Source organism: Natator depressus, chromosome 1, assembly GCF_965152275.1.
Source record: "Natator depressus isolate rNatDep1 chromosome 1, rNatDep2.hap1, whole genome shotgun sequence".
Classification (NCBI taxonomy): Eukaryota; Metazoa; Chordata; order Testudines; family Cheloniidae; genus Natator; species Natator depressus.
This window is the reverse complement of record NC_134234.1, coordinates 227,246,645-227,261,560: the sequence shown is the minus strand read 5'-3', so window position 1 is coordinate 227,261,560 and position 14,916 is coordinate 227,246,645. Positions and strand designations below refer to the sequence as shown.

Here is a 14,916-nt window from a genome sequence, read left to right as displayed (position 1 = left end):
ATTGGCAGCAACGTGAGCCTCCCCAAGACAATACTGGTGTTCATCAACGATAGAGCAGGAGCGAGGGCAGGATATACCACTCTTAAACCCCAGGAATCTGGGTATAGCCTTTCTTTGTGGAGAGAATCTTCCCAAGGCAGGAAGGAACTAGACAACTATATTATCTATACAAAAAACACTAAGTCTAATCTTACTAAAAACTATGTATATTTACAGTTTCTGTAACAGAGGAGGATTGTAAAGGAGTCAGGGGATTTCAACTCAAACCATGAGGTGGTAAGAAGAAACTGGAAAGGCACTGGCCCACACCATCATTTATGCCCTCAGTTCAAAGGACGAGAATGGCAACTGGATAGGCGCAGATCAACAGACACTACTTGCTACAAATCTCCAGTCTCAGCTGCATCCATATCTGTGTGTGCAATATGCATAGGGACCAGTGCTCAAAGAAGAACTGTCCTTTGCACTGGTAGGCTTGAATATAGTCTCCAACTGTTAATGATTAAAAAGAGGAAAATAGAAGAATTTTAATCTGGCATTAACTGAAATCTCAGTGCAATTTTACCTGTGCAGCTGCTAGGGTGCCTTCATAGATTGTTTCGTGTTTACTTGTTTAATACATAGCATTTGTAACATACATAAGACAAGAATACTTAGCAGTAAACACATACATGCACACAGCTCTTTACAGCTAAAGATTTTTAGAAATAAACTGTTTGAGGCTTTTTTCCTTTATACTTTGAATTTCATTCAGCTGGGGGGGAGAGAGGGGGAGAAATCACTTGTCAGTTCCAGTTCTCATGCATTAGCACAATACTGGGGTTCCATGAGTACAAGAGATTTTGCATGCCTTCAGTTTTGTGAGTTTTGGATCTGAACTATTTTCAGCATCCCTTTAGTTTATAGTACAGAGTTAACAACTTTTAACCTGTTATATGGTGCTATGCATTTAAATTCAGTGAAGACCCAATAAATGCATGATAATTCAAAACTTAAAGCAAGTGCGCCTATACATCATCCCTTTAACAATGCAATTCCCATAACATGAGTTGTGGAAGAACAATGGAAATTCAGCTATGAGTGTCTCTACTGTATTTATGCAATCTTTACCACTCTGTCTGATATGTCCTCAGCAGCATTTGGCATAAAAGCTTTTATTTATTAAGATTTAAATAAACACTTATACAAAAGCTCTAGGCACCCTAGTATTTAACTAATTTTACAACGCAATGTACTGTTGGCGTTTATACTGTGTGCAATTGGATAATTCAAGTTATTTATCCTTTTAAATTACACAAAAGCAAGAGTCAAAAATTACATGTATAAAATGACATCAGTAGGCACTTCTACAAAATGTCAATGCCTGTCTACAAATAGCACTATACAAGAGGACAGATATTAGGTAAGAGACATACCCCTAGGTGGATGTTTCAGATATATTTGAAACTATAAAACAGCAAGAAGGAAAAAATAGAAGAGGAGGAAAGGGAACAAATAAAAAAAAAACTCATTCCAAGTTTCCACTACATTAGCCCATACAATCGGATCCTGCAGATAATAGGCGTTGGACTACACTTCAGCTAGTTGTCACACAGCTCCAGAAAAAGACTTCCACATTACATCACGAGTGCTCATTTTATTTGTGTAGAAATTGGATAGCTTCATTTAACCTTAATTCATTTAGCAGAACACTAACATTCCATTCCTGGTGTAGTTTTGCATTCAATTAATTAGTTGGGCTTGGGGGGGGAGAGGACGGGACCAGTGGTACTGGCAGCATAATTCTTTGGAATCATATTTACAACTTAATGTACAACAGAAAGGATTAGTTTTTCTCATTAACAAAAGATCTATCTCAATCTTCACTGACAGTCCATTCTTTTCGACACTTGTTCCCGAAAGTGAGCTATGAAAGGTATAAGGCATATATGAAACTTCTCCTTGCTACACCATAACCATCTTTCAGAAAAACTCAGAAAGCAATTATTTTGGGGTCTAGTAACACATCTGGAGTACATACTTAATACTGAATATTTACATAGCCCATCAGACTGAAAGTTGTTCTTCGTGAATTTTCAAAGTTAATTTCAAACTCAAATCTAAGTCTTTCATTTTCTTAAAAAAAAATTCTAGGTGACAAGATCATTTATGGTTTCTGCTCTGCAAGAGATGTCCACTCTTCTAACCCTATTGGTAGAGAACATTATCTGCAGCCTCTAACATATTCTCATGCTGGAAGGTGTTAACGGCTGGTCTCATCTACAGATAGTCACAGACCTGGTTAAAGCTGATGGGAGTGCCAAACAGCCATCTTTCAGGTGAAGCAGAAGGACCAATTAAGCTCCTTTTACACAGCTGTAACTGGTAACAGAAGCCACCATCCAAAGCAATGGGCCACATGGCAAGGCCTGATCAGAAGCAGAGCCATGTGAGCCAAGAGGTTCCTTGATTACAAATACAGGGAATAAGGGACTGTTTGCTTCTCTCTCTCTCACAGCTTCCAAAACAGCCAAGAAAGCCAGCTGAAAGTGAGAGAAACAGTTATAGTGAGAGGGAGCAGAGAAACAGAGTTCCTCAGGGCAAAGAACTCACTGGAGAGGCAAACTTGGAAATTGTGAGCAAGGAAACTGCCTGCTGTTTGTTTCTACTCTACTGTGTTAGGAGAAACAGGATTGTGTTTCTATTTTTTTGCAAACAAACAGAATTGCACCAAACAATATACCCAACTCATCAATTTGTTATACTAACGCAGTCATTCTCAAACTTTTGCACTGGTGACCCCTTTCACATAGCAAGCCTCTAAGTGCGACCCCCCCCTTATAAATTAAAAACACTTTAAAATATATTTAACACCGTTATAAATGCTGGAGGCAAAGCGGAGTTTGGGGTGAAGGCTTACAGCTCATGACCCCCCATGTAATAACCTTGCAACCCCCTGAGGGGTCCCAACCACCAGTTTTAGAACCCCTCCTAATGGAAACTACCTGGGCAAAGTGGGGAATATTAGCTAACTGCTTTGGCCAGAAGGGTCTTCAGCTGCAGACATATTCCATCTCTCACATTCTAGGCTGAACTGCTGAAACTGCAGTTAACTGCTTGGTTTTTTTTCCATTTGGCAATGTATGCATGTGTGTTTAAATGCCACAAAACTGACCATGTTCTCAAAATATTTTCTTAATACACAAGGATTAAACAGAAGGTCTTGTGTAAAGTAAATGGGATCCACCCTCTGTCCCTACAGCCAAAACAACTGGTTTCTACTACTGTGGAACAAGAGTGCCATCTCAGCATGGAATGAGATAAGTATCTTGAAAGATAATTCCACCAAGGAACATTCACCCCAAAGATTACCCCACTGTCAACTTGGTGCAGCTGCCATTTCAGGGTTAAATGCAATTTGCTATAGTTTAGATTAGAATTAGATAATGTAAACACAGCTAAAAATAAACCCCTTGAAGCTTTTGTTTAGAACCACTTAGGTCCTCTTTCCAGCCCCTAAGACTCTGAAGACAACACTTAAAGATGATTCAAGGACTGAGAATGGCAACATGATATTTAGGTAGTTTATTTTCTGTATTCATTTTAAACAATATTCACATGGATCCATAAAGACAGGCAAAAGTGCCTTAGCCTATCTATACCTATTTGATGGATTTCTTACATCTCCTGACAAGAACAGTGTTATTGCGTTCAGCAGTGACCTAGATATTTGTCAGATTGCCAAGAAGACTCCCATTAGGAGAGAACACTGGAGGCATAATACAGGCATCTCTTTGGTTTTCATCAAATTGATTTGTCCTATGGCTCCTTTTATCACAAGCTGACATTTGTACCCCAAATTTCCCCTTTAGAATTAATATGCCAGGGATATCTGCTCTCCCCTTTATGTTAGCTATAAATTCATTGCCTACAAAAGAGTGAGTTTAAAGGAGTAATAAATTGTGGCTGTATTTATTCCTGACATAAGTTACTAACCACATACACCAACGCAAAAATCACATACTTCACTATGTGCCTAGTGACTATGCTAACTATGCTAGGAAAGGCATTCTGTACAAACAGTTAAAAGTTATTTTCAGATCCCAGAGGTCATGTTGAATTGACTATATTCTGCTATGGCCCTCCAGAAGGCAGCATGCTGTGACATGAGTTACCAGTTAATGCTCCAGAGGGGTAGCCGTGTTAGTCTGGATCTGTAAAAGCGGCAAAGAGTCCTGCCACTTCGTCGGATGTATTCACCCACAAAAGTTCATGCTCCAATATGTCTGTTAGTCTATAAGGTCCCACAGGACTCTTTGCCGCTTTTACAGTTAATGTGGTCATTCCTTTGGGAACTTAGCAAATACTTATCTGTAGTTGGCACAACAGTTAAAAAGCAGTGCAGCATGCTGCTACTCAGCAGACCCAAGTTTAACATGGTACATCAAAGAAACAAGTCAATCAAATTAATAAGTCAGATGCTTGTGCTACTGCCATCACATCAAAGACATGATGATATAGACACAATGAATATCAAGTTACTGCAAACAAATCACTTTGTAGTGAAGATTACAACATCACATTCATTCAATTTCAGGATTAGTAGACATCTTATACTTTGCAATTAGAGTCCAAAATGATTTCCAGGTATATGGATAGTGATTGTTAGAAGATTTTAAACATGTGTTTTCCAAAGGAGTTTACAATATCACTGATTATCTATGAACCTTGCACATATTCCTGTGGAATCTGTTTTTCCTTTGTTCTGCATCTGTAAGTATATCCCATAAGGAGTGTTGAAAAGAGAAATTAGTTTCAACACTGATCTGTTACATGTAAAATAGGATTGGAACTGTGCTTTGATGTGCTATTTCCATTCCATCTGCTCTCTTCCTCTCCATTCCTGAAGTAGTGAATAATAAACTAGGTTACCGTACTTTCTTTCCCCCTTTACTATTGGGTAGAGAGCAAAGAGACTTTAGATGCTTTTCTCAATTGCCAGCAGTCCCCGATAAACAGCATGAAAGAGTTAATGCCTTGCATTAAGCTAAAACCAAAAACTCTTCAAGATACAGATTTCCAACACTGTCAAAATATTTATACCATGATCACAAATGTGGTATCTGACCCAGGGCATTTTTTAAATATTTGCATGATTTAAACTGTTGAACCAATAATCATCACAAAGCCTTAGAGGTATTTTATTTTTTCCTCAGATCTAGCTCAACTATTTACTGTTGAATACATACCTATTGATAAACAGGTATAGAAATAAGGGTTGGGTGCCTCCTCAAATACTGACACATCCTGTGCACTCAATATCATACTATGCCCATGTGCAATAGCTGACAAAAGCTCAAACAGACAGAATAGCTCAAATTATTTTAAGTGCACACTAGGGGAGGTTCTGCATTTACACACCACAGAAATTCCTGTCCTACAGGAAATGGCCCACCTTGATTATCATACACACTGTGAAGAGAGTGGTCACTTTGGATGGGCTATTACCAGCAGGAGAGTGAGTTTGGGGGGGGGGGGGGCGGAGGGTGAGAAAACCTGGATTTGTGCTGGAAATGGCCCAACTTGATGATCACTTTAGATAAGCTACTACCAGCAGGAGAGTGGGGTGGGAGGAGGTATTGTTTCATGGTCTCTGTGTATATAACGTCTTCTGCAGTTTCCACAGTATGCATCCGATGAAGTGAGCTGTAGCTCACGAAAGCTCATGCTCAAATATATTGGTTAGCCTCTAAGGTGCCACAAGTACTCCTTTTCTTTTTGCGAATACAGACTAACACGGCTGTTACTCTGAAACCTGTCCTACTGTCCTGATTCTACCCCAACCTTCTCTCGTCAAACATGTCTCCCTGGAGGATATCAAAGAAAAGAATAATGATATTCAGGATATGGTGATCTTTGCATTACTAACATAGATCCTAAAAAAGAAAAGGACTACTTGTGGCACCTTAGAGACTAACAAATTTATTTGAGCATAAGCTTTCGTAAGCTACAGCTCACTTCATCGGATGCATTCAGTGGAAAATACAGTGGGGAGATTTATATACATAGAGAACATGAAACAATGGGTGTTACCATACACACTGCAACGAGGGTGATCACTTAAGGTGAGCTATTACCAACAGGAAAGCGGGGGTGGGGGGCATGGACCTTTTGTAGTGATCAAGGTGGGACATTTCCAGCAGCTGACAAGAACGTCTGCGGAACAGTGGGGGGGTGCAGGGCGGAACAAACAAGGAGAAATAGTTTTACTTTGTGTAATGACCCATCCACTCCCAGTCTCTATTCAAGCCTAAGTTAATTGTATCCAGTTTGCAAATTAATTCCAATTCAGCAGTCTCTCATTGGAGTCTGTTTTTGAAGTTTTTTTTGGTTGAAGAATTGCCACTTTTAGGTCTGTAACTGAGTGACCAAAGAGATTGAAGTGTTCAACTGGTTTTTGAATGTTATAATTCTTGTCATCTGATTTGTGTCCATTTATTCTTTTACGTAGACTGTCCAGTTTGACCAATGTACATAGCAGAGGGGCATTGCTGGCACATGATGGCATATATCACATTGGTAGATGTGCAGGTGAACGAGCCTCTGATAGTGTGGCTGATGTGATTAGGCCCTATGATGGTGTCCCCTGAATAGATACGTGGGTACAGTTAGCAACGGCCTTTGTTGCAAGGATAGGTTCCTGGGTTAGAGGTTCTGTTGTGTGGTGTGTGGTTGCTGGTGAGAATTTGCTTCAGGTTGGGGGGCTGTCTGTAAGCAAGGACTGGCCTGTCTCCCACGGTCTGTGAGAGTGAGGGGTCGGCCTTCAGGATAGGTTGTAGATCCTTGATGATGCGTTGGAGAGGTTTTAGTTGGGGGCTGAAGGTGATGGCTAGTGGCATTCCGTTATTTTCTTTGTTGGGCCTGTCCTATAGTAGGTGACTTCTGAGTACTCTTCTGGCTCTGTCAATCTGTTTCTTCACTTCAGCAGGTGGGTACTGTAGTTGTAAGAACGCTTGATAGAGATCTTGTAGGTGTTTGTCTCTGTCTGAGGGGTTGGAGCAAATGCGGTTATATCTCAGAGCCTGGCTGTAGACAATGGATCGTGTGGTGTGGTCTGAATGAAAGCTGGAGGCATGTAGGTAGGAATAGCGGTCAGTACGTTGCCGGTATAGGGTGATCACTCTTGTTACAGTGTGTATGGTAACACCCATTGTTTCATGTTCTCTATGTATATAAATCTCCCCACTGTATTTTCCACTGAATGCATCCGATGAAGTGAGCTGTAGCTCATGAAAGCTTATGCTCAAATAAATTTGTTAGTCTCTAAGGTGCCACAAGTCCTCCTTTTCTTTTTGTGAATACAGACTAACATGGCTCCTACTCTGAAATAGATCCTAAACATTGTTTTTCACTGAATACCCACAGTAGGTTGTCTGCCTTCTCAAGTTCAACTTCAATCAAAATCTTTTATCAATCCTGATGAGCTAATCATCCAGACAACATACACATTTCAGCACAGTATTAAAATCACACAGTTCCACCTGAACAGATTCAGTGTTTAGCTGTATCTCAGTACACAAGTACATCGGTATTGCTATTTCCTGTTCTATTCCCCTTCATGTGCCAAAAAGAAATTCCTCATGATTTCAAGTTAACCCAAACTGATAATTTGTTTGAATGGAAAAACTAGTTTAATATTAAACAAAACCTAATAAATAACTGGTATCTGTGAAACCATTTCAGCTAAGCACAGCTTTTTAGCATATTAATTTCTGTATGACAACAAGGAAAGTTTGCTCATTTTCCTCAGTATGCCTATAAATCAAATGAAAAGGAGCACCCTTCAAAGTAAATGCACCAAAGTTTCCCTTTACCCAACACATCTGGGAGTTTAATGCAGCCAGATAAATAGCTCTTGAAAAAATGAGCACAGAAAATAATATTGATTCTTGGAAACTAACCTATTGTGCACTTGAAACTGCACTAATACATAATACACTAGTGTGATCTGTATATTTAATGAGAGAGTGGAAGACAAGTTTAAAATTACATTAATGATAGATAGTGTGAGAGGATAAAATAATAGATATTGAATAGGACCACTTATTTCATGCAACCTCAGAGGGCATTCTAGGCATCAAACCACTGAAATGTTCTTTATTTTAAAAACAAAAAACAACAACCCCGTACTTAAAGTTAGGAATTGAGAAAGTTATTACACAAAAGATTCATCTGAAATAACTGACCAGAGTCTGAAATACATAAAGAAAGTTCTAGCATTCCAACAGCAGAAAATTACTCTGTTTTACTTAGCCCCTGTAGGCTCTCCTGACCATAGGACAATTTTTTGGGTGACAGAGGCGCCATGAAGCTCTATGTCACCTCCTCTCAATGGCCAACACAGAAGACATGACATTTAGGGTCAGTGGCAGCTTGTGCCATTTTCAACAACCCAGAATCAGAAGAGAACACAAGTAACTTAAGGACATCTTTGCATACAACCTTCCTGAGCTGAGTCAGTCACTCACGATCTGAAACTACTTTTTCCAAGTACAAGTCCAGTAACTAAGAGACTGAAAACTGTTTTTTTAAAAAAAATCAACACACTCACAGATAACTACAAGAAATTGTTGCATTATTAGCCAGATTTCTTGAGAGCTTCTACATTAACAAAAGACAGCATTATCATGTCAACATCTAGAATTTTCTCAACTTTCATTCTGTGGACCACTTTGTAATTAAGCCTCTTCCTCAAGGACTGCCTACCTTCCCAAATCTGACTGTGGGTTCTCAAAATATTTCATTTTATGAAAAGAGAATAGTGGTCCATAAACCCAAGCCTGAGAACCACTGGTATAAACAACAAGCAGAGACACCCTAAGTTGGAAAAGTATTACATTCAGACATTTTTCTGAAAAAGTTATTTCTAGACTTTCACAGATCAAATATTTTGCCAGGAAGACCATTGCATAAATTCCTACATTGTATGACACAGCATAAACTGAAAGTCATCATATAAATGTACTTACAGAGTGGAAGTAAACTAAAGACTAAAATAAAAAATAAAATGAGATGTACAATGCTGGAGAGTACTATTGCCACTTACTTGGACAACTCACGAATTATGCAGGCCTTCCCAGATACCCAAACACATTTGGCTATAAAAAGCTTTATCATCATCTATGTCCACACGGACGTACATCACTAACCAAACACCACCCACACAATTAAAACAATTGTATTTGTTAATTTCAGCATTAGCTATCACAGATATAGATCCTTAGGCCATATGCATTTTTGATGGGAAGGAGCCTCGAGCTGAGAAAAAGGATGCTACCAAAACTTTATTTCAAGACAGGTCTGAAGTGTCAACCATTAATAGCCTGCTTCACCACAAACTATGTGTGTGTATATGCTGTCTTATTTCTGAAGTATTGCTGCTTGACCTGTGGTATGAAGCTGCATTCCCCAAGCAATCTTTACTTTTAAGTGTGTGTTCTAACACCCACTCTTGTTTAAGCTAGTTTAGTCATAACTAGAACAACATATAATACATTTTTGTCTCAAAAGAGAATACATTTAAGTCTGATAAGTAATTCTAGACAGATAGTGATAAAGTGTGGTATGGAGGATAAACCAATCAAACTTAATATTTAAAAACATAATTAAGAACGCTCTATATGCTGAATGTACAATATGCATGTTACCTTATAATTTCAGTTTAAAGATGAGAAATTAAACTAAGTCAGTCATGTTTGTTTCACCCCAAAGAGAGCAAAAAAACCAAGGTTTTACATAGCTTGTCTTAATTATATTAGACTAGTTTAATAAAGAGACCAACAGACAACCTAAGTCATCACAGTATTTTCTCTCATTTCTCAAATATCGCCACCTTCATCAACAGCTCAATATCAGCAAAACATTAGTACACCTGTTATAACCTTTTTGAACTATTGGCCTTGTATTTTAGTTGGCATAACCTTGCACAGTAGCTGGCCAAGCCCTGATTTACATTCAAACGAGCACAAAGGAAACTTTCCAATGGAGAACAAGAGAAAACAGTCCTTATTAGCTATCTTTCAACTAGTCTGTGGATGGGAGTCAGGTGTAGATAGGAGCACATTAAGAACATTTAACACAGCACTCTGACTTGTTTACCAAGCTATGAGGAAAAAGACTTATCAAACTTACTGGAATAATTATAGGCTAAATGAATTTACATCCTAAGTTTAAAATACTTTAATCAGTCTATGATTTTAATCAGAATGGTGGGCCACCAAAAAAGCTGAGTGTTTTAAATTGTGTAAACAAGTAGGTGGGGCCTCTTTCACAAGTCTCTGGTCTCCTTTGCTCTTAGAGAGAAAGAGAGCGCGCACAAGCCTGCAGAGAAAGCATGTATAGACTGGGTATACCAGCTTCTGAATACCTTCAACCAGAGTTAAACCAACTGCCTGGTAAAGACAGATACAGCCAGACAGATACTGTAGATACCAGTCAGTCTCAGTGGGCTTGACCCACTTCCAACAAAGTCAAAAGATGTTTCACTGTGTAGGATTATTCTTCCTGGAAAAAAGGAAAAGGAGCACAGAGGAAGAGGGGGGTGACAGAAGGCAGCACAGCCTAGTTGTGTCATTACCGGTATTCAGAAGACACCACCCACTCTCAAATTCCTCTCACTAGAGAATTACACTTGACTGTTTTATTTGTGGGGTGTCTGGGTAGTGCAGGGATCATAACCAGATACTACATTAGATTGTCTTAGGATTTGGGGAGCAAGGGAGAGAGCACTTTAGTTTTATGGCTGTTCTCCCCCCTCCCTACCAAATGGCTCACTTAATTTCACCAAGCAGCTCTCACCTTCCCTGGGACAGAATCAGAACCTTCCCAGGGCCATTCTCCTGGCCCCCCTGTCGCCCTGCCCTCCCCAAACTTCCCCAAGGGAAGCTCCACCTTCCTCAGCTCAGCTACCCCAGATTGGGGGCCAAAGAGAGGAATGACCCTGCAACCCTCGTGCTGAACAGAAACAAGCCAGTGGGTCAAAGAAGCAGACACAGCGTGCAGCAATCGAACCACCTTCCCCCGCTGCTCCCATTCACCACCTCCCTCCCCGCTAAACTCCCAGCTCTTTAGCCCTCCAGCACCTCCCCACCCCCAGTCAGGCACAAGCTGCGCCCCCCATCGAGCTGAGGGGCTGGGTGCCCCCCGCCCCGGGTTGCCCGTTTGGCTGGACCTATTCCTGGGGGTTTCCTCACAGGACACGCCCTTTATTTCCTGGAGACTGCAGGACGCTCCCAGGGCCCACACCCCGAGCTCCCCACACGAGCCCGGCCGCCGGATGATACCGGGTCATGGGGCGGCGGCGGCGACGGCGGGGCCGGCGATTGCCCCTGCAGCCCCATCACTCGCCCAATGGAAACCGGGCGGGAGGGGGAGCGCTCACCGGCCCGCCCGGGCCCCGCCCCTCCAGGATGACCCAGCCGGAGAGGGTGGCGGGGCTGCGCAGCCCCCACCTCCTTCCCTCCCGGCAGCGGGGTACGAGTCCCGCCCGGCGGCGCGTCCCTCACCTTCGGCGGCGGCGGCGACTCCCCGTCTCCTCTGCGGCGAGTCGAGGTCGGGCGGGAAGGTCCCTGCTTCGCTCGGCTCCAACCGAACCAACTGCCGCCCACCCAGCTTGCACCAGCCCGCGAGCCGCGAGCCCCCATTGGCTGCTGCAGAGCGGGCTTCTGATTGGACAAGGAAAGCTACGTGTGAACACGCCTCCCGGTAGCGCAGAAGGGAATCCCATTGACTCACTCCACTGTCGATCAAAATCACTTCCTCGGCGAAGGGATTTGAGGAAGCGGAGAGAGGGAGGTAGAGCAAGTTGAAAGTTGGAGGGCTGTGCGAGTGGTTAGCGCGTGAGGCGGTCAACGTGTCGGTCCTAGGTGCTGAGCTGTCGATGCTCTCGCCGCTAACGTAAAATAAAAGCTTGCCTTGGCGCGCGTCTGAAGATACGTTACCTGAGGGCAAAGTGCTCAGAAAATACATACTTTAAAAAATGTCATTGCGTTGTTTGCATTAACTACGTTTATTACAGAAACAATCCATGGCCCAACATTGATAATTCAATATTAGTATTTAGATTTTACTAATACTGTTATTAATTCTGTACTTTCTCAGAGACTGGTAACATACAGATCTCAGGGTTAGACCTCACAGAAAAAGAAGTTTTTTCTTTAATCGTGATCATCTCATCAAAATATTATACATTTTTATAGTACTCTTCCTGCTAAAAAATCCTAACGCTTTGCCTACCACGCCAATGCAGCCAGCTCTCTCAGAGGAACATGGCTGCTCTCTAATGGCACAAAAGTAATACTGCGCAATATTTTAGCATAGGCAGTAAAGAAAAATGTCCTGTCCAATTTAAACTACCGTGGGAACGTAGGAAAGCAAAAATTAATTTTCCTGAACTGGAATTTGATCAAGAATTTAAAAGTGTCAAGGAATTTTTAATGGCTCAGAAAGGTCAAGACCTCGGTTTTGCTTCTCATCCTAAGGATGCCTCCTTCAGTAACACAGTACCCCTCTTGTCTGACAACCAAAGCCCATAATTAGGGCCCTACCAAATTCAGGGTCCGTTTTGGTCATTTTCACGATCATAGGATTTAACAAATAGTAAATTTCATTATTTCGGCTATTTAAATCTGAACTTCCATGGTATTGTAATTGTAGGGGCCCTGGCCCAAAAAGGAGTTGTGCGGGGCACGGGTTGCAAGGTCACTGTAGGGGGGGGTTGCAGTACTGCTACCCTTACTTCTGTGCTGCTTGTGGTGGAAACACTGCCTTCAGAACTAGGCAGCTGGAGAGTGGCAGCTGCTGACTGGGAGCCGAGCTCTGAAGACAGAGCCACCGCCAGCAGCAGCACAGAAGTAAGGATGGCATGATATTGACACCCTTACTTTTGCAGAGCTGGGCCCTCAGTCAGCAGCTGCCACACGCTGGTTGTCCACCTCTGAAGACAGCACAGACATTAGTGTGTCAACCCCCCTAAAATAACCTTCTGACCCCCCTGCAACTCCCTTTTGGGTCAGGCCCCCAATTTGAGAAATGCTGCTCCCCGCCACCTGTGAAATCTGTATAATATAGGGGAAAAGCACACACAAGACCAGATTTCACGTGGGGAGACCAGATTTCACGTGGGGAGACCAGATTTCACGTGGGGAGACCAGATTTCATGGTCCATGATGTGTTTTTCATGGCTGTGAATTTGGTCGGGCCCTACCCATAATTCACAGAGAATCAAAATGCATGGGCCTTAGTGTTTCTGTCAGTCAACTACATGTGAGATTGAGGTTGTCCTTGAACAAGTCACCTTTAAAATAATATTCTTTGGTTATTCCTCTATCACTGGAGTGCACTGTACTTGAATAGTATTTACCATTGGTAAAATTCTTCTCCTATCCTGTTCCTGCCCTTGCTAACCTATATATTTTAAACAGGGGAAGAGCATTTCCTCTTAAGTCCAGCTCAAAGACTACAGTAATCACAATATCTTAATTCCCCCACCCCCCCATCCTATGTTTTCTCTTGTCTCTCATTAGGAGTTCCATGTTTTTAACTTTTTTTTTTCCCCTTAAGTTTTAAAAATTCTCCTCCCACCTTCTGCACTTGCTGCCAGCCTGCCTACAATGTTCTCACATTGCACAGTTTGGTTTGGAGGTAGTAGGAGTAGAGGATCAGCTCCTAGGGCTATGATACAGCTCTAGAGTTCCTTCTTCTATTATGGCAGTTTTTGTCACAAGAGGGAGTATTATAGTCTTCTGTCAATGCATGTGCATAACTCATTAACATAAATTAGAGTTATATTTGTTCTCTGACAGTGAAATTTATCCTAGTGCAGTAGCACACACACAAGGCACTCTGCAACTTTTAAGCAATGCTTCAGTGAGGAGCGTGTTATGAGGCCTCTACACTGGGATGAATTTTACCCTCAGAAGATATATCCCCAGAAATATGATTCAGATTCATTACAGTCATAGGACTTCATTTGATATTGGATAGGAAAAGGTCAATGCTTCTGAGTTTAAAAAGAAGTTGATGCTTGCAACTTATTTGCTTACATTCCTTTTTTCATTTTGTTTTATTCCCCTGTGGAGACTTTCCCACCGCAGTATGAAATGAAGCTTTGTGTCAATCAATCAGTTAACTTCACATAGAATTACAAACTATTTCACATGATCATAAATTCTATTATTTTCATTTTGTCTGAACACTACCTGAGCTAAAACTCACCTTTACCAAAGCTCTTAGGCCCAGATCCTCTAAGATATTTAGGCACCTAACTCCCATTGATTTCAATGCCAGTTAGGTGCCTACATACCTTTTGAGGATCTGGGCCTTAAACTTTCCTCATCCTCAACCTCCCTTAGGCACTTGTTTATTTCTTTAGCTGGAATGCATCATCCAAAAATGCTCAAACTTGTTAGAAGATTTAGGAAATAGAATGAACCAGAAACTAACTGTAGTTCACTGGTCTACTCTTGAAGTCCATATTCAGGCACACTGAAGTCAAGGGGAATTTGACTGAGTAAGAACTGTGGATTTGGGTGGCAAAATAATGGGAATAATTTATTCCTCTGAGACGTGATTATCCACTGCCTTGCACATTCTGAGTCATTTGCACCCGTGCAAAATGGGTAGCAAGTGTATATAAAACACTATCACCTGTGTAAGTCAGAGGATCACTCTAATTTTACACCAATGTTACAATAGTGTAAATGGCTACACAAGGTGCAAAGCTATATAAAATTAGGTCCAGGTTCATTTGCAAAAAAAATTCAGAGCTGACTTTTTAGCTGAAGATGGCAATTCCTTACTCATCTAAAGATCTGTCACTGTGTGTGGACTTGTACATGCCTCATTTCTCCATACACCTGTTTTTATATTGATGGATAC

The 14,916-nt window shown here is 41.4% G+C and overlaps 1 protein-coding gene across 3 annotated transcripts in view; it reads right to left on the bottom strand.

Moving 5' to 3' along the window:
* PACSIN2 (protein kinase C and casein kinase substrate in neurons 2) overlaps positions 1 to 11,685 on the bottom strand; it is a 129,223-nt gene extending 117,538 nt beyond the window's left edge. For 2 of the 3 annotated variants that reach the window (XM_074936900.1, XM_074936927.1), the window contains exon 1: positions 11,544 to 11,685. In XM_074936900.1, the coding sequence (XP_074793001.1) occupies positions 11,544 to 11,681 (138 nt within the window). In that variant the 5' untranslated portion in view covers positions 11,682 to 11,685. The remainder of the gene's footprint in view (positions 1 to 11,543) is intronic. The other variant, XM_074936910.1, reaches the window with a different exon arrangement.
* Between the last annotated feature and the right edge of the window lie 3,231 nt (positions 11,686 to 14,916).